The sequence below is a fragment of the Dipteris shenzhenensis genome, chromosome 6, assembly GCF_047967505.1.
Source record: "Dipteris shenzhenensis isolate YYH24624 ecotype China chromosome 6, Dip_SZ_1.0, whole genome shotgun sequence".
Lineage (NCBI taxonomy): Eukaryota > Viridiplantae > Streptophyta > Polypodiopsida > Gleicheniales > Dipteridaceae > Dipteris > Dipteris shenzhenensis.
Window position 1 is genome coordinate 35332298 of NC_141601.1, and position 22350 is coordinate 35354647.

The 22350-nt window shown below is 45.8% G+C and overlaps 1 protein-coding gene across 3 annotated transcripts in view; it reads left to right on the forward strand.

The window, feature by feature from the left end:
- Positions 1–22030, forward strand: part of LOC147901110 (myb-like transcription factor family protein) — a 43250-nt gene extending 21220 nt beyond the window's left edge. The window contains exons 7-17 of one of the 3 annotated variants that reach the window (XR_015541171.1): positions 8349–8416; positions 15361–15453; positions 15648–15695; positions 15786–15977; positions 19599–19709; positions 19910–20005; positions 20501–20581; positions 20668–20746; positions 20903–20937; positions 21072–21222; positions 21751–22030. Coding sequence is in view for 2 of the 3 variants with exons in the window: in XM_087376004.1 (XP_087232130.1) it covers positions 8349–8416; positions 15361–15453; positions 15648–15695; positions 15786–15977; positions 19599–19709; positions 19910–20005; positions 20501–20581; positions 20668–20746; positions 20903–20937; positions 21072–21152 (884 nt within the window). In the remaining variant the exon portion in view is untranslated. Of the gene's footprint in view, positions 1–8348; positions 8417–15360; positions 15454–15647; positions 15696–15785; positions 15978–19598; positions 19710–19909; positions 20006–20500; positions 20582–20667; positions 20747–20902; positions 20938–21071 lie in introns of all 3 variants that reach the window. The other 2 variants (XM_087376004.1, XM_087376006.1) reach the window with 2 other exon arrangements.
- The last annotated feature ends 320 nt before the right edge of the window (positions 22031–22350 follow it).

Sequence of the window (22350 nt, forward strand, 5' to 3'; positions counted from 1 at the left end):
CCACACTCCCCCCCTTCCTTCCTCCTCTTCCCCGCCCTGCGTTGCGCTGCCCCCCCCCCCCCCCCCCCCCCCCTCCCTCCTCCTTTCCTTCCCCCTCCGCCACTCGCTCCCTCTCCACCACCTCTCCCCCCCCCGCTTTCCCATACTTCTCCATCCCTCCCTCTTTCCTCCCCCGCCTCCGTCCCACTCTCCCCTCCCTCGTCTTCGCCATTTCCTTCCCCCGCCTTTTGGAGCGTTCACAGTTTGTCGGTGCGGTATGGTGGCCGTGAGCCCGGAACCGGTGGCCCAAACGGACCCCTCCATCAGCCTACCGCATAACACTGACAGAGCATTAGGTCTCCTTGGTGAAGCAGGCCGCCACGGACTTCTCCCAGACATCCGTTTATGGGAGAGTCATTGGCTACGCCCCTTCACGAGTAGACATCAGGGACTGGTTGCAGTCCACCCTCTACCTTGAGGACGGCCACATTGAGGAGGTTGCACTCATGGGACGTGGTATCTTCTGGCTCAAGCTCTCCTCAGCACAGGCTGTGAGCGATATGGTCAGACGGTCCCCTACTTCTGTGGGTGGGAAGATCATCCTTATGGTCCCATGGTATAGGGGTTTCAGTGTAGCGGAGTTCGATGCCCGCTTCCGCATTCCTCGCCATCCAGTTACCCTCATTTTCCCAAGCCTCGCAAGCGAGCTTCGCCTGATCATCAAGGACCTGGGGGCGCACTTTGGCTGGCTCATGCAGGACACCTTCGTTGATGCGGTAGCAGCCCAAGGGGTGCCACGTGTCTTAGTGGTAGTCCTAGATCCGCATAGTATCCCCTCGGAGTTCAAGATTGAGACGGACACAGGTGTGGTGACGCAGCGCATTATGGTCAATGGTCGCCCAGATTAGTGTCTGAGATGCCACGGCTTCGGGCATCGCCCTCGCTTCACTAGGACACAACCTCAGATGGCCCCCATCCAGGCAACTCAAGATCCCCCCCGCTAGGCATCGACACCCCCTTCCGAAGGGGAAGGCTGGACTGAGGTCAAAAGAAAACGGAAAGGAAACAAAACAGGGCCAAAAAAGCCTTCCCATCTACAGCAAGAGCCCCCTGTGGTCACCAATCAGGAGCAGCCCGGTAAGGGGAAGGAGAAGATCAGCCAGCCTCCCCGTCATCCTTCACCCCCCCCCCCCCCCTCCCCCCTCCTCCTTGGTCCCCCTACCTCCCCCCACTCCAGGATCCCCTCCAGCACCTTTGGTTTCAGCCCCCCTCTCTCCCTCGAGCATGATCCCGAGGGAACCCCCCCCTCCGCCTGCGGCCTCGAAGCCAGCACAGACCTCCCCCACGCCTATCCCTCTTGGCCCGGCGGAGGGGAGAGGCCCTTCCCCGCAGATGGCCAGCACCACTCCAGCTTGTTCGACAGCCAGCACCCCTCTTTTTGGTTTAGACTCCTCATCCTCGTCCCCACATCCAAGGGCAGCTCCTAGAGCTCTACCTTTGGAGCAGGACCTTGGGATTATTTGGATGCAGCAGGTATTGGCTCCTTCCCTGCATGCCTAGACATCAACCTCTTCTTCCTCCGAAAGGGGGCGGAGGGTAAGGTGTCTGTCCTTCCCCCCCACGATGGTCCTAGCTATTCCTTCACTATCACCAGTGACAGGAATGAGCAATGGACGAATGAAAATGTTTGGGAGATGATTCGAGATCAGTCCCAGGAGTAGGTGCAGGACTGGATCGGTAGCAGAGCAGCGGAGCTTCTTCAGCAGCAGTGGAAGGAGGGTGACGTTCGTCTGAGATGGCGCCACAGCGCCAAATGATTCCGCCTTTTGGTCATTATTCGACCGCCTCTGGAGTGGATCTACACAGAAGGGCTCCGCCCGTGGAGGACCTCAGAGGTAGCGGGCTTCTACAGTATTTTCCTGGCGGAGGCGTTGAGTTGGTTAGAGAGAGCTTACCACCATGGGACGAAGGGCCTCTCCCCTCTGTTGAAGGTTTTAGAGGATGGATCCGATGATCCGGCCTCTCCTTCGAAACCCTCACAGAAGCGCCTTCGTTTGCACACTGAACATCCTCCGACCACCTCGACATCGACCGCAAGCAGACATTTGTTTGTGGCCCATCTCCCCTCTTCATGAGTATACGCATTATCTCTTGGAATGTCAACGGGTTCCACTCATCAGGAACCCGCGGCCCCAGGAAGATGGTGCTCAGACAGGAGCTCTAGCCAGCCTTGGTGGGAAGGGTAGATGTGCTCCTATTGCAGGAACACAAGCTTTCGGCTTCTCAGACTAGTAATTGTGGGAAGGTCCTCACAGGATGCTATCACACCTGCTGGGAACCTTCGATTGGCGAGCAGGGGAGGAGCGGGGGTGTCTGTACCTCCATCGACGCTTCTCTAGTTCAGCATGTGTGTGGTTTTGGCACCCTGATCCCAAGACGAGCGCTTTGGGTGGGCTTGAATATTGAGGGATCCCGCATCGGCATCCTCAATATCTATGCCGTGACCAACCTCAGATGGAGAGCCGCTTTCTGGAGCTCTTTGACAGACTTATTGCCAGAGATGGATTCTTGGATTGTAGGAGGGGACTTGAATAACCTTGAGACCTTAGAGGATCAGCAGGGACGGGGCTTAGAGTTCCTCGGTATAGCTCAGGCAGAATAGGCAGATTGGGGCTCCTTCTTGTTCGCTGTGGGAGGTCGGGACAGCTGGAGGGAGCCTTCCTTTTGCAGATGGACAAGGAGTCTGGACTTCTCTTGGGGTTATAGGAGGGAGGGAGGCAGACTTCTGGAGCGGTTGGACCGTTTCTATGTCAGCGATTGGGCGCTAGGCAGAGGTGGAGAGTCAGGAGTGGTTCCAGGGACGACCCTCTCTGACCATGCCCCAGTCATCCTAGTCCTGGACTCAGCCTCTCACTCCTTACCTCCACGCTCGTGCCGGATCCCAGACTCCATCTACTCCAGAGCAGCGGTTCGCAGCGAGATAGTGGACCTGTGGGAGCAGGATTGGGACCCCATGGGGGATATGGCAGCTCAGGTAGCTCAGGCTCTTGCCGAGTCTAGTCTCATCTGTTAGTAGGAGGCGATTCAGGTCAGGCAGCAGTGGTGGGCGAAGGAGAGGGGTCTGAGACGAGATCTTGCCTCGATACAGCGGATGCAGCAGTCTTCTCCAGGCTTTGAGGAGCTCAGACGGCAGGAGGTTAGAGCCCGAGCCATGCTAGAGGAGATCACCCATCCACGCTCAGAGTTCTCGATTCATGCTTCCAAGTCCTTTTGGGCTAGGAAAGGCGACATGATGTGCAGAGAGTTCCTCAGGACTCATGGCCAGAGGTCAGCAGGGGAACAGCTCCGGTCTCTTAGAGTGCAGGATGGTAGTGTCAGGACAGATCCAGATGAGGTTCGGGACTTGGCGACAGATTTCTACAGATCCCTGTTCCAGCAGGAGCCCCCAGACCCTCGTGCCCGTCGTTGCAGGGAGGAGGTGTGGAGGTATACACCGTTGCTCGTGCAGCCTAGCATGAGTGAAACCCTTCTTGCCCCTTTCACTGTGGCAGAGATGCAGGATGCAGTGAGTGCTATTGATGGGTAGAAATGCCCAGGTGAGGATGGGCTCTCTAGAGCTTTCCTCACCACCTTCTGGGAGCAGGTCCACGAGCCCTTGCTCGCAGCCTTCCAGCATATCTTCTCCTGCGGACAGATGCCAGAGAGCCTTGCGACAGGCTTGATCTGCCTCATCCCCAAAGGGGGGGACCGTCAGGAGATCAGACAGTGGCGTCCTATCACCCTCCTCTCGATTGCCTACAAAATCCTTGCCAAGATGATCAGTAGCCGCATCCGCCCCCTGCTACATGACTTGATCCATGACACCCAGACTGGCTTTGTCCAAGATCGCAGCATTTTGGACAACATTTTCACATTCTCAGAGGTGACGGAGTGGGCCCAGCACAGTGGCCAGCACCTTGCCATACTCCTTCTTGACTTTGAGAAGGTGTATGACAGGGAGACTGGTCCTTCTTGGAAGGTACACTCTCTCGGTTCGGTTTCCCAGACGAGTGGATCAGAGGTATTGCTAGCCTCTACAAGGCCTCCAGTCGGGTTATCATCAGCGGCAAGATGGGGGAGAGATTCACCCTTGAGCGCTCGGTGCGTCAGGGCTGCCCGCTTGCGCCCTACCTCTTTCTATTTTTTACGGAGGCCATGACTCACTTCCTACGAGTCCGTACCATTGGTCTTCGAGGGATGCACCTCCCTATTCGGGACGATGCAGAACTTCTGGACTCCGAGTATGCAGACGACACAGCCTTGTATGTGCAGGATGATATCGAGTCATTGGAGCAAGTGAGACTGTCTTTAGAGGTTTTTTGCCTAGCCGCTGGGGCGAAAATCAACTGGCATAAGTCAGTTGGTTATCTTACGGATCCGGGAGCCAGCTCACAGTGGGGTATTTTCCTGGGGTTTCGTTGGATCCCTAGAGGACAGATGACACGTTAACTGGGATTCCAGGTAGGCCTGGATATCACGCCGGCTCAGCATTTCTTACCGGTCCTAGTCTCCATACGACGGAAGCTAGCCTTCTGGAGCACGGCTCGGCTATCCTTGGCAGGCAGGGCCCTTGTGGTCAACGAGGTCCTTCTTGCCAGCGCTTGGTACGTGGCATCTTGCTGGTGTTTCTCGAGATCGTGTGTAGCCCAGCTGAGGAGACTGGTGTGGAACTTTCTTTGGTCTGGCTCAGATGGTTTCGGCACCACTAGAGCCCGGGTCGCCTGGCAGATGGTCATTCTCCCCCAGACAGAGGGCGGTCTTGGCATCATAGATCCAGAACTACAGAGTCAGGCATTACTTGGCAAGTTAGTCATCCGCGGTCTGACCCCAGGAGGGCAGACGTGGAAGCTCTTGCTTCAGCATGGTCTCAGTGCGTGTACCTCCCAGAGAGGGGGTGATTGGCAGCCGTCTATCCGGTGGATTTTCACTTCTGCCCCACTGACGCAGCCCCGTTCCCCCTTCCTCCGTAGCCTTGTCTCGGTCTGGAGGAAGTTGCGACACAGCCTCTCTCAGGTTCCCCCTAGCTGCCGAGAGGAGATAGACAGATAGCCCCTGATCTGGAGCAGCCAGGTGACAGATGATACAGGTCGCCAGCTTGGAGAGAGATCCCATATCCCTTGGGCGCTCTGGGCGCGTGGGCCCGCGCGCTTGCTCCGGGCTTGGAGGGACGTCTATAGCCAGCTGAGCCCAGGCGAGCTGGCAGCAGTAGTAGGTACGGCACGTGGGATCCAGGCTCGGCGAGCGGAGATCGATGCTGCCATTCGTGCAGGTTGGAGGATTCCCATGATCACCAGACAGCTCCTCCCGGGAGATGAGAGGTGGCTAGGGCAATTCACACCCCGTGGCATTCCTTTGGTGGTTGCCGGCCTTTTCTCGGACTCCTCGATTCACTTCTTCTCCGTCGCCGATGATAGCTGTCTCTAGAGCAGAGAGGCCGTGATCGACCCCCAGCTTCCCTGGCAGTGCCTTCGCATCATAGGGCTGCAAGGGAAAACGTGGCATATAGACCCCTTGATTATGCAGGACCAGGACTGGAGACTCTGGATTCGGGAGGGCCACTCCTTGACAGAGGTGGAGTGGGACCCAGGGGAGTGGCGTTGGCCACCACTGGAGACCTCAGAGAACCCTACCCCCTTCTTCTCATACAGTGCGCGTACTGGTAGGCGTTCTCTTGGGGCTCTCCAGCGCAGGCTACCCACACAGGCACATAGTTGGTATGCCTAAGGGATATCTCTGGTCTTTCTTCGCACATTCTGGAAGACTCTTTGGGCAAGCTGGCGGCTGAGGAAGATCTCTTACTTTATTTGGATGGTGGCCCACAAGGGGCTACCAGTTGGCAGGTGGCTGAGGCAGATGGGGCAGGAGGGGCACTGCCAGATGTGTTTTCAAGAGGAGTTGTCCCTGAAGCACTGCCTTTGGAGCTGCTCGCATGCTCAGACAGTGTGGAAGGGAGTCATGGGGATCTTAGCGAGGGCTGCACCTGAGCTAGGACTGGTCACTTGGGGAGCCGTTTGCTGGTGCAGCACCGAGATGGGACATCACTTGGCTTATGAGTTCTCTAGGCAGGATCCAGTTTTCTTCATCACGCAGGCCACCTGGGCATACATGGACAGCTTCCCTTGGCATCTGACAGAGACAGATGCAGGAGTGATGACTCGGCACCCAGTTTGGGAGATCATAGGGAGTATTGCAGGCTGGCATATCTGGACTTCGAGATGCGCGTAGACCTTAGGAGATTAGGCTTCTTCTGCTACCCAGACCCTAGCGGACATTTGGAGCACGATCATTCACACGCTCAAGGGTCAGTGGGATCAGATTCAGGGGGAGTCTCGGGCAGGGAAGGAGGAGACGGCGCTTCCTTCACGACTGGGACCATCGAGAGCTGTTCTTCCAGCACTCTGCTCAGAGTCTTCAGTGGCATTACTCCCCCCCACCGTGGCTGTTTGTCCACACTCCAATGATTATGCCCTGAGAGGCTTGTAATTAGTATTTTGTTACCACGGGCTGTATCCGTTTTCAAGCAATATAACTAGCACTACTTTTTGTGCAAAAAAAAAAAAAGTGAAGGATAACAGAGGGTGGAGCACTGACCTCCAATACCCCCCCTGAATGTCCACACTCTTTGCTTTGGAACCTTGAGAATCAATTACCATCTGTGACTGGTTCCCTTGGATCCTTAGCCTCTGAGATCTCCGCAGACTATCTCCCAAAAGAATGATTGAAATGCAGAATCACTGCTTATCCTGCTAGCATGATGAAACCAATGAGGGAATTCAGCTCCAAATTCAGATTTCAGCGTATCAGAGATTTCTCCCAAGTCTGATATACATTCTTACCAAGTTTGATCCTGTTTCAGGACCTGAGGTCACTCAACTGACGAAATTCTGAAAGTATTGGGGCAGAGTCACTGCAGACTGCTACATCACTCTTCTTTCATGTTATTTGAGGTTTACTAGCTCTTTGGTGGTGTTTAGTTCAGACATTCTTGCAGAAAAGGCTAATTATCGAAGTGCTGGAACTGTTTTTACAAGACAACACTAAAGATTTACTGTGATTGCATAGTCGATTGTGTTTACAATTTTCTTAAAAATTAGCTACAAGAGTGTTGATTTTATTGTTTTATCTGTTTTTGGACTAGTAGTGCTTTTCCCTAAAAAATGGGAAGACAAAGAGGACATAAGCATTGGAACAAGGAGCAGCAGGAACAGATTCAGGATGCAGCTGGACATTCTCAGGTTGTGGCCTCACAGCATGAAAAATTTCCATCAGGAACTTGCCACGGTGCATTGGATTACTACGAATGGGTCCAATTTTATAATCTGCACAGCCTAACGAGGAGGTGCCTACCCATCTTCATTATCATTCTTTACCCCCTTCGCCAGTTCATAGCCACCACTCACTGTCAAGATCTCATAGTAATCACTCCTTGCCTGTTCATAGGGTGTCTTCTCGACCCCTAAGTAATTCGGGCCATATTCAATCCTAAGGTTGATCTCAAGTTTACACTCGTTCCGCTCTTACCATCTTAGATATTGCATCCATAGCTTCACCTCCAATCACTCCTAATCTGACCTTGAAGGTGTTCAATTGATGAAGTGATGAGATTGACTGTAGTTGTTGGTGGATTTCAGGTAACATCAGGAATGAGATGAGGGGAGTAGCGCAGGTGCTTTAGAAGATTAAGGGAGATAAAAATGTGACAGGGTAAATGCCTATGGACTATGAGAGCAATGATTCCTCTTGTGATAAGTTACAACAGTGTAGAGGTCAATCAATCATATGAATTTATGAAACCTAGCAGGGACAAGTATGCAGGACTCGTGAACAAAAGATGCTAGATCTCATATATCTACTACCTGGATCAGCAGGGAAGTATTGAAAGATATCATCTTGGTAAAATTTCAAAATTCTAGCTCATCGTTTCGTGGAAGACATAGCAATCAACCTAATTCTAGTGGTTTGTTGGACCAGTTCAGACCGTCATCAGATAGGGTCCTCTAGCTTCAAGAATTAATGCATGTGCATTAAGGACCTATGATGACAAAGAGATCCTGCTGAAAGTTCCCCATAAACTTGGCGTCTCTTTCCCTCATAATGACTTGGGGAAGACCGTGTAACTTAAGATAAACTCCATAAACTGTATTAAATTTGCCATGGTACTGAAATTTGCTTTTGAATTGTATAATTATTTGTTCTGTATGAGGGAGGTGCATGGAGTTCTAAATTTATGTATTCTGAATAAAGCTTATCAAGGATTTCTTTTCTTTGCAATTTTTGGTGTCAAGCACGCCTACGTCTTCTTACCTGAGATCCATACTTTTTACTGACAGCTGCAAAGGCAATCATCCTTGCAAGAGCTGCAACACCTGAAGATGTAGCTGATCACACGCTTGTTAAGGTAAGTGTTTGGGGATCCACTTTTCCTAACTTATATTCTTATTTGGCTGTGTGGGTGGGTTAAAAATATTTAGATAGTGTTATATCAAGAAACTTAGAACAATGACTTCTAGGAGTATTTCTAAGGCATTTACTATGAGGCGAGATAGACCTGTATGCTGTAAGTTAAGCCTGAAATCTTGTAACCAATCTACTAGTCCTTCCCAGTCCCAGTTGTACAGTTTATAATGTAAGAGGAGGAAAAATCTGTGCAGCAGATCTGCAATCCCAGTCCAAATGATCCTGGCCTGTCACACTTCCAAAGGCAGTGCATAGCCTCAGAAGTTGAAGAGGATTGAGGACAAAAGTAACTTTTCTATTCTTGAGGGAACACGAGAGTCCCCAAGGTGATCTGAAAGATCTCCCAATAATGAGCTCTGGAAAGTCTCGAACCTTTTGGCAGCAATTTGAAAATTCCTGGTGTTACTTTTTATAAATTTAAAAAAGGGAAGACTGTGTGCATGGTTGTCTGCTACAATCTACTCCCGCTTGCCCAGATCCCATTGAAGAAACTTTCTATGACCTGAAGAGGAATGCTTGTGCCTGAAAATCCATCTGATATGCCTATGCTTTCCCCTATATTAGAGGGCCACTCTAGCATCTATCTGAACAGTCTCCTACCATTTCTTCTAAGATGACTGATTAGTTGAAGTCTATTATCTTAAGCAAGCTACTTGAAAACCTTCTAGGAACCCAAAGAAGAAGCAAGACCTCTCTCCCACCTAGACTCTTGCAAACATATTTTGAGGCACCAAGAGGTCTGCCACTCTTATCCAAAATAGAGCCATTCCACAGAACGAGCTATCTGTCAATCTCATCCTTTGCAACGGGAAACCTTTGTAATGAATTCTTAAACGCCGCCAAGCTTTTTCAATAGTAATAGCCATAAGAGGTGAAGGAGGCATCTTGATGTCTATAGAAAAAGTCCAATCACCGCCGCTGGAAGAGGGAGTGCGAGACCCAATACATTGAAGAAAGAGATTTTTCTAAGGCTTTGACCCAGCGTAAGTCCCTTGACAACAAAGTTGCAAAGCAAAGCTCTACATTGAAAATCAGGGTTAATAATGCTCAATTCTCGCTCTTGGGTCGAAACAACCAAGGTCTCCCAAGAAACTCTGGCTCTCCTATCTGAGGACCAACCTAGTCCACTCCAAAGAAAGTTTCTAATAGGTCTCTTAAGCTGAGAAATGTAGCCCCTAGAGTGATACCAACATGAACAAAGAAACCAAGTAGTGGTCAACAAAACTTGGTTAACAATGCCATTCTTGAGGTTAGATCCAGCCAACTCCAAAGAGGAGTTTCCTCCTGGTATTCTCTAGCATGGGAGCAAACTCCTTAGAAGAAGAAACTCCTATGCCAACCTGACAGTCCAGATACTTAACTGAAAGCCCTCTCTGGGTCCAAGGTATGAGAGCATTGTTGTCATTTGCAAGCTCATTGTCTAAAGGCTCCTTATTCAGTCAGAGGGGGAGTCTCAAACCAAGGATGTTTGCCGAAAATCTAAAGAAAAAGCTCATAGCCTTTGCCATGAACAAATATAACAAAGGGGCAAGAGGGCATCCTTGGTGGACCAATCAAGAAATATGAAACCTCTCTGATCTAACACGTTTTCCTTCGCTAGAATTTTATATGTAGTGCCCAAAAGTGTGATCGACCTCCACTAATTTTTCAAATGGATGAGACCTTCAATAAATGAAGTAGGCATAACATTGGAGTCCCAAATGCTTTATAGAGCAGAAGTAATATTATTGATCAAACCCAATGTCTTTTGAACTTCAGGCCTTTAGATCCTAGCCATTGGTAGTAGAGCACAAAGCAATGCTGCATGAATAGTGTGTCATGCTACTTGTCATCTGAAATGTAAAAGATGGATTGCTTTTGTATCTCTCCCATCTCCCAATAATATCTAATATGAGCCATGATGGTACATTGGTCATTATGCCAATGCATTGATTGGATTTCATTTTGCGTTTTAAAAGTATAGTTCTATGTAAAATCAACTACTGACACCACTACATCCTTTGGAAAATTGTCGATACATTCTTTAAATTGAGAGTAATAACTACAAAAGTTGTGGGTGATAAAAACTTGAAAGTGGTGCGAGAATTGTGGGATGATGGTGGATGGGGTTGTTTCATTGTATACAAGTTTGATTCTCTTCTTTTGATTCTCAGTGAGTCTTCCACCGTATCAATGCATCATTTGCATCATTCAGCTCGCGTGGGCACAAGATGGGGTTTGGACATTGCTTGCCTTTGCGACATAAGCAGTCAAGATTTTCCATTCAGCATATTTTTATTTAAGACATACTGCTGACCATTCAGCATATTCTTCTTTTAGACATATCACTAACCTCTACATCTCAGACACAGAAGAGTAGGTGCTAGTGTTGGCAACGAATCTTACATAGGCAGTCACACATAGCCCTATGCAATGACGATATATCTTGTCTCATGAAATTCACTACTAGTCGCAACAAATCTATCCTTGTATGATAAACACAGCAGCAAGTATCCTTTTCTTTTAGTCTTTTAACATAGCATGGCTTAAGATTCCCAAATGCATAGAAGCCAATGTTTACCTCCGGCTGAAACTTCCTGAAATTCATGAAGAATTTCGCTTGTATATTCAAACATCGTACATTCAATCATCGAGAAAGGGTTAGTGCAGTGGACAACTATTTATGACTCTTAAATAGTACTATTTATAAAAAGTAGTAGTTATTTAGTACTGCTATTGCTGGATATTTAGAATAACACCAAGCATTAATTTAGTTCTACTGAGTAGCTATTTAGTACTACTAAAAAAACTATAGAGATACATATTTAGAGGCAAAATCGCTTGGATTGCATTGGCATTTCATAAAATTATAGATATCACCCATTACAATGTGGAGATAAAAAATTTCTTTGAAATTCTTCTTTTCATCGTGATCTTGATTCTTGTTACATTGAATGTGGTTTTCTTGTATTGGGAAATATTTATAATTTTATTAAAGGCCAATGTGCATCGCAAGCAAACGCCTTGGATATGGCAATTGTACTTAGCATTTGACAGAGTATGACAGTAGTACCTAAATAGTACTAAAAAGTAGTGCTAAGAGTATGACAGTAGTATCTAAATAGTACTAAGTACTAAATAGTGTATGACAATAGTACCTAGAAGAGTCTGATAGGATTACTTCAATAGTACTAAATAGTACTAAGAGTTTGACAATTGTACCTAAATAGTACTAAATATAATGTGGTACCTAAATAGTGCTAAATAGTACTAAGTAGCATATGACAGTGGTACTGAGCATCTGAGAGTATGACAGTAGTACCTAAATAGTATTAAGTAGCATATGACAGTGGTAACTATACTTTGCATCTGAGAGTGTGACAGTAGTACCTAAATAGTACTAAGTAGCATATTATAGTGGTATTTATCATATGAGAGTATGACACTATACCTAAGTAGCACTAAATAGTATTAAGTAGCATATGATAGTGGTACTTGAATTGTACTAAATAGTACTAAGTAGCATAATGACAGTGGTGCTTAACATCTAAGAGAATATGACCATAGGACCTAAATAGTACTAAATGTATTTGAGCAGGAAAATAGGAGCGAGTAAGGCAAAGCATGTGTCTGTCTCTAAACTAAAAAAGGAAAGCATCCCTCGAGACTCCTTGTCTCTCTATTTTATCTCTAGGCAACTCTACCATGTTGAAATCACCTCCAATTACCGAGGAATTAGCAATATGGGCCCAAGAAAGAAGCTCCTTACAAAAAATAACTCTTTCTCCTCTATTATTTGTGAGGAAGTTGATCTTACATCCATCTATCAACAAAATAATCCACCGACTCCTAGATGGAAAGCTGATACCATGGCCAACCACAAGGGGGAGAACGGTGTTTGAAATAGAAATACAGGTTCCTCCCATGGTGCCAAGTGCAATAGACTAAAAAGTATGACTTGAAAGTAACTTACTTGAGTTACTGCAATCCCTAAGATCTAGCTTGTGCCCATTGATACCTTCAAACCCCAAGGTGCAACTGATTATGAATCAATTGTCTTTGGTGATGGTGAGGGAACACCACCAAGACTCTAAATGTTCCAACTAATGATCCTCATTGGTGGGTGGAAGAAGCTTTGGAACTAATTCCCCTATCTGGTGGAGGAGTGTCTGTTGCTCTCTTTGAACCTCTCTTGGCATAATTGAGGGGTGGGAAGTCTGCTGGGGAGAGCATGATAGCATTTGTCTTGTACTAGTGGGGTTCAATGCCTTCTCCAAAAATGTTGGAGTATCAATAAAAGTGGAAGGCAAGAACTCAGAAAGTCTCCGCAATCAGCCAAAGGAGTAAATGCATTGGTTAGCATGAGTTGAAAGGGAGCTGGAGTCCTGAAGATCGCGGCTTGAATTGGGGCAGCCAAAGAAGAAAATGAGGCATCCACTCTAGTAATTGCAATGTTTGAAGATCTGACTATATAAGTGATTGCCAAACTAGGTCCTCCAGCTCTACTCATAAGCTTGATGTCGGATGAGTGCGCAGAGAGGTTAGAAGGTAAGGCATAGAGCATCCAATCCTGACCTTGATTTCGTGAAGGGTTGGATCCATGAATGCTTTTCCAACTTAAATCTCCTGAATCCCAAAATTGTCTTTCCTTAGCTTTCTTATGGTGTCTAGTGGGCTGGTTATGTCCATGTGCTCGCTATTTTGAGATCAAAGCTTTGCCTTGCGTCCACTTTCCTTCTTTGAAGGTCTTTTGAGTCATATGTTTGGCTTTTGTTTGGACTACTTCCACCCATGAAGATCCCTCCTTCGTGTATTTAGCCATGTTTATGTCAAGCTTAGCCTCCATTTTCTGGCTTTTGTTTGGGCTACTTCCACCCATGAAGATCTCTCCTTTGTGTGTGCATCCTTTTTTGTGTCAGCTCATCAATGCTTTTCTTTAGAAATAGAGTCTTCCTGTGCGTGACCTTATCAGCGTTTGAGTCGTGAGATGTACTATCCTTGTCTTGCACTTGCTTGGTTTTTTGAAATTCAAGTTCATTTGCCTTCATAGTCTACATAGCCCTGTTTGTATTCATTTAGCATTTTTTTGAGGGCATCAATAGTGTCTAGTCTCCCCATAGGGAAAATCTTTTCTTTGATGTGGAGGTGATTTGTCCCAACAAGTAAAAGGAAAGCGAGATCCTCTTCAAGTTATAATGTATGGCATACTTTTCCAGTCCAGATCAAAGTATTGGCATCACATGTTTCAGTGGAACACATGAACCCATGTCTCTTCAGGGAGAGTCATTGAAGAATCATAGTCTGAAGACCTTACCATTCTAGCTAATTACCTTCCTTAAAGGCTAATGATCTAATGATATTGTAAGGAGTGCATTTTAATAGCTTAGCTGCAAGATTTAGAGAGATCGTACCTTGGCCTCTGTACAAACGTATGAGAAGAAAATTGGGGATATGTTCGTGCACGTTGGCTGCTCTTAGTCAGACATTGAGGATGGTGTGCATATCAGAATGAATAGCTGGAAGTTTGCTTGTGGATTTCTGTGAAGTCAGGATTGCACCTTTTTATTTTGCTTTGATGCTACGTCTGTGAACAAATGTAGGCTATCAGTGTGTGATGGTCTATGGACTCTGATCCCTTCCATTTTGATAGTTAACTACGAAAATTTATACTTGAACAAGAAGATGTTAGGCATCCTAATTTATGTTCTCATTTTAAGGTGATCAACAGACAAAGGGATTTGAAAATAAACAATGCAGATCAATAAATGCAGCATTTGCACAATAGGACCACAGTTACGCTGAAACGCGTTTCAGAGCCCAGCCAGGCCTGAAACGCCGTTTCAGAGAAGCGCCGTTTCCTGAAACGCGTTTCAGGGTCTTGAAACGTTTCAGGACCCTGAAACGGCTGGCTGAAACGTTTCAGCCAGTCTGAAACGCGTTTCAGAGCCTTGAAACGTGCCGTTTCAGACAACACAGGCTGCTAGGTCTCCAAAATCACATTTTTTGTCTTTTTGCTTTTGATTTTGGTCTCCAGGCTCCTTCCACTCCTTCAGCCTCATACTCTCTCCATCCTCAAGGTTTTCCAGCCCTCCTTCAGCCCCATTCACTCCTTTCCTCTCCTTTCTCTCCTGCAGCCTGCTTCAGCCCTCCATCATCATCTACTCCCCTCCCTTGCTGACGTGGCGTTTCCCCGTTTCAGCCCTCCCAGAAATCCCGAAACGTTTCCGTTTCCGTTTCCGTTCCCCGTTTCCCCGTTTCCGTTTCCCCTAACTATGAATAGGACACGTACTAGGGTTGTTGGTTGCTAGATCTGGTATGGGTGTTTTAAGTTTTCTGTGATTTTCTCAATGGTGGAACTATTTGCTTATAGTTCATGTTAAAATTTAAAGCTACCGGGCACAATTAGTTTACCCAAAAGGACATCTGTGTATATATACATATTTTGAATTGGGGGGTCCGCTCTAGGGGTGGAGATAGGCTCTCATAGATATTTGTTTAGTGATTTTCTTCACACTGGTGCAACGGTGGGATGGCTGTTTCATTCAGATCTAAAGCTAGCTGCTAGCCATGCTTGGGCTGTAATTAGGTATAGGTATCACGCTGTGAAACCATTGACAATCCCCCCCCCCCCCTTCCCTGTTCTTTTCCATTCCTTTATCATAAATGTCCTGTCTTGTTTTGCCATAGGCAGAGATTTGAAGCGGACACAGCAATTCACGAAAACGAAATGATGCTTTTGACTAGTGTGTGGTGTCTGTGTTTCATGTCCTTTGGCTGTTATTTTTGCTTTGAAATTAGTTGTTAATAAAAAAAATTGGGGGGTTGGGTGTGGGGTGGGGAACTTTGAATGACAAACGGCATATGCTACAACTGTGCTATTTTTTCTAATCTCTCAGCTTCTTGTAGGATTCATACAACACAGCACATGAAATAGAGCGTAAGCGTGCTCTAGGGGTTGTCATGTCTCAATCGCGCCAGCAAGAACGTGACGATGTTGAGGTCTCTCTTCCATCACTGTTGAAGACTGTAGAAAGGATCAGCATTAGACTGACAAAAAAATGCAATCTGTTTGGATTTGACATTTGAATGTCAATTTAATGGTTTTCAGCTTGAACTAATCTCATCTTGGATTTTCATTTATGGGCCATTAAAGTATATTATTTGTGACGTTGAGTTTCCCCTTCTGTCTATAGCAGGTACTAGCTGAGTCTAAGCGCATTTCAGAAGCTCGTCTTGCTAAGGTAAGTTCATGTGGTTTCTTTCTGTCAAATGAATCTTTTCAAGTTTGTTGGCGGTTCTAAATAAAGAATTGGCCCTGTGCTTAAAAACAGGGTGGCAACGAAGCAGATATGTCTGGCTCTGTATTTGGAGCTACTGCAGATGGAGATGTGGCAGAAAAAGCACCTTCCACTCCTGCTAGGCCAGGATCTCCTTCTCCAGTGCATCCTCCTCGTCCTTCTGCTGCCACTGCTGCACCTGCGTTACCTTCAGCTAATGCAACAACATCCAATGGACTCCGACTGGTTATTCCTAACTTTACAACCTTTTTCTCCTTGTCAGACAACAGTTCCTTTGCTCTAAATTAACACTTTTCAAGCATTTATCTATCTTGAAGTTGTATCTGGTTGTACTCTTTGTATGGTTCACAATGCATTCTCTTGTCTGTCTCTGGCTGTGTGGATATTTATACATGTTCTGCATTTACCACCGGGTGTTAATTGCCTCAATGGGGATGCCATCTTGGCCAATCAGTTATTTGGTTTTTAAGTTTGTGGGTGACTGGTCAGAACTGGTTTCTTTCAAAGGATAATGTTATGAGTTTATTCAATGGGGATGACATCTTGGCCAATCAGTTCTATGGTTTTTAAGTTTGTGGGTGACTGGTCAGACCTGGTTTTTTTCAAAGGAGAATGTTACGAGTTTCTTTTTTTCCCTACCCTGGGGAAAAAGACTTGTATTAAGTATGAAAAAGCCCCAAGAGCATCACTGTGAACTAAATGCAACTTGCGGGATGCATTAACACTTCCATCTTTAGGGAAAGAAAACCGATGCATTTTTCCAAGTAAGCATTGCTTACAAACATGTTTGGATAATGCATCTTGTGGATATAAACAACCATATTTTGTGAATGTAACCCACCAAACTGCCATAGCTAAGATGTCCAAAATGCTTGTGCCACTACTGAGTGTCTGTAATGATTGAATCCTCGACTGCAAGTGCTTTTATGACAGTCTCTCTCTCTCATAGGCATCAAGTCTGTAAAGATCCTTAGTCAATGTTCTTGTAAGGACGATGATGTTGCTGCAAATCATTGATCGAAAAATAGTAACCATAGAAATAACTCTATAGCAATAGCTGAAACCGATATGAGATTCTTTTTTATCTTGGAACATATCAAACATCTTGAAGAGACACCAGATGCTGAAGTGAGCTGAACTCGGCCAATACTTTTCATGGCATAAGAAGCATTATTGGCATTAGTCAAAGTGTCCCCCACAGGTATTCCGAATCATTCAATGAAAGAAACGACTTTTTGCATGAAGTTATGTGCTTGGAAGCACCACCATCAAAGTACCAAGTAGTAAATGTATCAGTGACAGCCATGCATGAATCATGAACCGAAGCATTATACTGGTATGTGACAATAAAAGCCCAATCATGATGGACAATATGTTGATTCATCTTTCATGTGAAGGTGAAGCATCAGTCACTGAAGGCTAGATTGCTTCTTCTTTTTTGATTCAATGTGCTTTTTGCATTCAGATATGTCATGTCTTGGCTTTCTGCAGCTGCTGCATCTTTTCTTTTGTTGTCTGCATTTTTACTAGAATAAGAATTGTTACCAGAATTTCCCACGAGTCTTTGTTGTCTTTCCAGTACCCTTATGATGGGTAGCAAATGCTTGATCACCATTGATAGAGGCATTCTGATTTGCACTGCTTTGCTCTTCTTGCAATGACAAGGTGGTCAAAGGTATAGTGGTTTAGATTGCCCATTGCCACCAACCTCTAAAGTGGTTGCAAACCTTTGGGAGTCCCTGCTTGCGGAGACGGTGATGAGGGAGTTGGAGGCCACTCTAGGTCCAAGGAGGACCTGCTGAGCTGAAGTGGAGAGGGGTTGCTGATGGGGAGATGGGGGCCAAGATCCGGCGGAGGGGTCTCTGGATTTGCTGGAACTGAATTTGAGGAGATGCCGCCTGAAAACTTCTTGGGTCTTTTCTTCTTGTTTGGGCAGTCTCTAGCGAAGTGCCCAAAGAGTCTACAAATCTGACACTTATCCTGAATCTAAACTCTCTACTGTAAAAGAGAGCCATCTGGTTGCTAAAGCATAATGTGGTCATGGGAGATGTTAGGGTCAGCTAACTGTCGGTACCCTGTCAGCCCTGACTGCCTCTGTTGCAGAAGAAGGCAAACCAGGGAGAGGGGGAACCCTTGTGACCAACTGGAAAAGAGACTCCAATCGTGGCCAAGAGTCGGTGGTAAATATCTGCTTTGAAGACGATTGAAGGTGGAGGCCCTTGCTCCTAAAATTAAACATGACTTTAAATTAGTAGGCGTGCATTGATCGAGGGAGGTTTTCAGTGAGCTGCGAGTGCAAAGGTGATAGAATCTACAGAAGTAACCATGGTGACTCGTATGCTTGTTCCCAATTTTGGAAGATCTGGAGATATTGGAGGGTTTGTGGACCAGATGATGAAGACATCCTCCACTTGTTCCTGAAAGCTTCTGCATGGAAGCTGATGAAACAGCTCCTGAATAGAGTGGGTATTGGTCATTGAGAGGGGGTGTTGGGAATCTAGGGTCAATGCACCACTCGTGAGCCTCCAATAGATAGAGCAATGGGGTTTGACATCTATAGGAGTTGGGTGTAGACTGTGCCACATTGGCACATGCTGGGGATCGAGAGAGGCTGCCACGTGGGAAGCAGACAGGGGCAGCAATCATATGTCTTCCTAGGGCAGCCACCCTGGCTACAGTTCTTCATTAGGGGCCTATCTTTAAGGCTGGCTGTGGGTATGAAAGAAGCCCAGCCATGGGCCCACTCAGAGTGCAGAAGAGCTGGTACAGATCCAGCAAAGAGGCAGCTACATAGCAAATCCTACACAGGTCCTGGAATGGACCTGACAGGTCGGCAGCAGCCTGGAACAGCCTGGTTGCAGGTCGGCAGGTGGGCAGAGGAGAGACAGGATCAGACCAGTGGCAGACTGTCCGTGGCAGGAACTGCAGTCAATATACGCAGACTGGTGCGGCCCAGTCAGTTGGACCTATATATCTGGCCGGCCAGTCTGGAAGGCTTCCTAACCTATAAAAGGCTGTTGAGGGGGCAGTCCTTACTTCAGTTTTGCAGTCTCAGCCAGTATTGGGCTCCACAGCGTACATACCTACAGGCTGTAGGAGAGTACATGTGAGTGCAGGAGGGAGCAGCATGTGGGCACCCTTGGGCAAGCTACTGAAGCCTATGAGAGGCATGTGGTGATCCAGAAGGGGTTCTACTGTAGAGGGTTCAGCAAACAGAGCTCGTGTTGGCGCCATATCTCAAGCAGATGTTTGCTGCACGTGTTGGGAGTACAGATTTCCATATCTATAGATGAGATCGATTTTGGCTGTCCATCTGCATATTCTCTCTCTGATCTTCTTGTATCTGTGCAAATCTTGAAGCGAGATGATTGGGTGTTGTACCATGGGCAGTCCATGGCATATCTTCTGCACTAGATGTCTTGCAATTGCGAGGACATTGTTCTATCTAGATGTTGTTTTAGCTATGCTGCGCGACATGCAAGTGTACGTGTGTTTTCAACTGACCAGCCTTGGCAGTACCTTGTTTAAAGTCTTCTCATGTGATTAGCCTCAGGTATGGCATCTCCATAGACCTGAATCAGACAACAATAAACTCATTCAGTTAATTTGCTATCCATAATAAAGCCTTGAGTGTATAAGATGCAGAAATGCTGTACGGTTACCCAATCCTTCCTGATAAAATCTGAGCATTTGGTGACTGGTCAATTGAAATCTTTTGAGGTTTCCTGTGACCTGTTTCTTCTTTAATATTACTCTTTAAAATGACACTGCTAATACAGGCCATTTTAGATTCCATCTTTGATGACCGGTTGGAGTTGGTTAATAACTGTTCGCTTTGTGTTTCAGCCGCGTGTTTATATGAGGGCTGCAATGCTGGCACAAACAGTGCATGCAATGGTTCCAGCAGGTGGAGCACGGCTAGCTAAGCGTATTGAACAAACACTGGAAGAACTTGGGGTATTTCCCCTTTTTTGTTCTATGAACAATATTGTTGGAGAGCACATTTATTCCTTTGGATAATTTTGTGTGGGACCTCCTAGTTACTTTTTCTTCCTGGTTTTATAAAGATCTCTTTGTGTCAGACATGTAGATTGTGATAATACTGTATGGATGAGTTAAAGTACATATATAACACGAGAATGAGACTGCTGCAACAGGTTCAGACGAAGCCCAAGGTCCCTACACAGGCAGTTTGTGCCGAACACTTGGAACTTCGCAAGGATGTGCTTTTGATGTTAAATCTAAAGAAGCAGGTACGGATTCCTTGTTCCATTAAATCTGGGATCCGGGGTTTTTTTCAAATGCCACGAATGCTTTCTTGAACGAATTAATTTTTATAGTATGATTTCTGAAAGCCTTGTAGTCTCATTTCCTCAAACCCTTATTGATTTCCAGTCTGTTGTTCTTGGCTCACGAGTGTGAAATGTCTATTTGGTTATCTAAAGCACAACTTTTTGGAGCCAAAATTTCTGTTAGATTAGTTCTGTTTTTTCAGCAGGCAAATCTAGTTGGTAATTTGATAAGAGAGGTCTACATTGGCCTTTTATGCAACCTTCTTGAGCAAATTATGTTTCTGTTGATGATCAGATCTGTTACTTTAAGCAGGCAAATGTAATTGTAATATCTACTGAGTAAATGGGATCTATAGATATGAGAGGGATCTACATTGGCCTTTTATGCACCCTTCTGTCCTGTCCAACTGTAGTAGCCCTACTGTTCTCTTCACGTGATTGTTTTTCTATGAGCAGTTGCAATGGAGGGGAACGGAGGTGTCAGTATTAAGGGACAATCCTTATGTAGATATCCCACCTACACCGAGTACACCAAAGGTATGTCAAAACTGGAAAAGGTTTTCTTGTTGCCCCCCCTTTTTAATCCAAGGCTTCATATTTGTAGTAATCCAGAGAGTTTGCAGAGGTCTCACCGTGGGGGTGATCATGATCGTATCTCTACACGGGCAACAGCAGTTGGAGGTGATATTGATAGTTTCCCCGGTGAGATTAATTTCGATGCTGTACTCTGGCTTGTGCACTGTTTGCTGCTTGTGAATCTGTATTCATCTTCATTTCTCTCTTAACACAACTCCATGCTGAATAGCATCCTCAAATTTTTGACTTACACATATTCTTGAGATCTGAAATACTTTGCAGGGGAAAGGGCTGGCAAACGGGAGCACAAACGAAAGGTAAGATAGCATTAGGTTGGGTATGCAAACCTTGGCCTACTAGCCAATATGATGATGTGTATTTTGAATAGAGCAAGCAAAAAGGAAAGCTATACTCAACATATAATCTAACCACACATTTACCTGCTGATTAGGTGCCTGCAAGGTTTGCTGAAGGTCCGCCGTCACCACCAAGCAGTAAGCGATCTCGGAAGCTGAAGGCATCAGAAGGATGATGTGATTTAGGGCCTGGTGGCCTGGTCATGAAGCGATATTACAGACTGTATATATGCATTCACATGAAGGGTAAATTGATACCTGCTAAGTTATGCTCGTCTGTGATTGTATGGATGCACAACCTCACAGGTTCTTCGATACCTGTCTGAATAGGATAGGCATTGTTGAGCAACAGGGTCCCCTTGACATCATTGCTCTATTTGGAGTTTAATTTTAGCTGCAAAATGGGAGGCCGAATCCTTCTCTGTGGTCTTGCTTGAGCCAAGCAGCTTTCGTTTATTTTATTTCCGGGTAGCTTAAGTTCACGTGAGAAACCGAATTGGATGTAAAATTCCCTTGTTCATATTGCAACAAATTGATGATAAACAAAAGGCTTTATTGGCTTTGATGCCATAGAGGATAAGTACACCTGGTATTGCTTTCAATGTCAGTCAAGAGATTAGGTGATGCCTTTCGCCTGTATGGAACCTCTGTTAAATTTTTTTTGGCATCTTTTCAAACTTCTTAAGGGATGGTTTTTGCTGTGCCATTTAGTAAGACCCTGTAGTACTCGTCGAAACAAAAATGTTTCGTTCCTGAAAAGGCTATTTGTGGCAGAGGATGAAGATTGGAGTCTTACACAGGAGAGCAAAGTCGCAAAATATGAGGTTTTGGAGGCATCCACTTCCTGGCCCAGCCTTTGTTGTAAAGGGGATTTCATGCCCATAACTAGAGATGTATTCTCAATATGTAAAGGTTGATATTCATAAATTGTTATTTAAGGCACATGTTGATAATAGAAAAACCTATTCATATTTACTGGAGTAATGGCTGTCCTAGGCCTTAGATGTATGTTGTAGGCCATTTTTTTGAAAGTCAAATGGACTAATACGAAATGAAGGGCACATGTTTGAGTGAAGACAAGATGAGCATCTTGAAATTTTCCCCAACTTGAAGTTGCTAGCTCATTATTCTCTCTTTTATGGTGGCTATCTAATTATGTTTTTGCATGTTAAGCCATTATCACGGTTCAGCTTGGTTTTGGCCTTTGGATATGAATGCAAAATTAGCATGTTTATTGATATGAAAAGTTGAAAACTACCAGAAATATTACATCGACTTTTGGATGATGGAGACGTAAAGATGTATTCTTGCGATGCATGGTCAAGTTTTTGGTGTGACGCTTATGTGTTGATGAAGGTATTTTTTTCCAATATG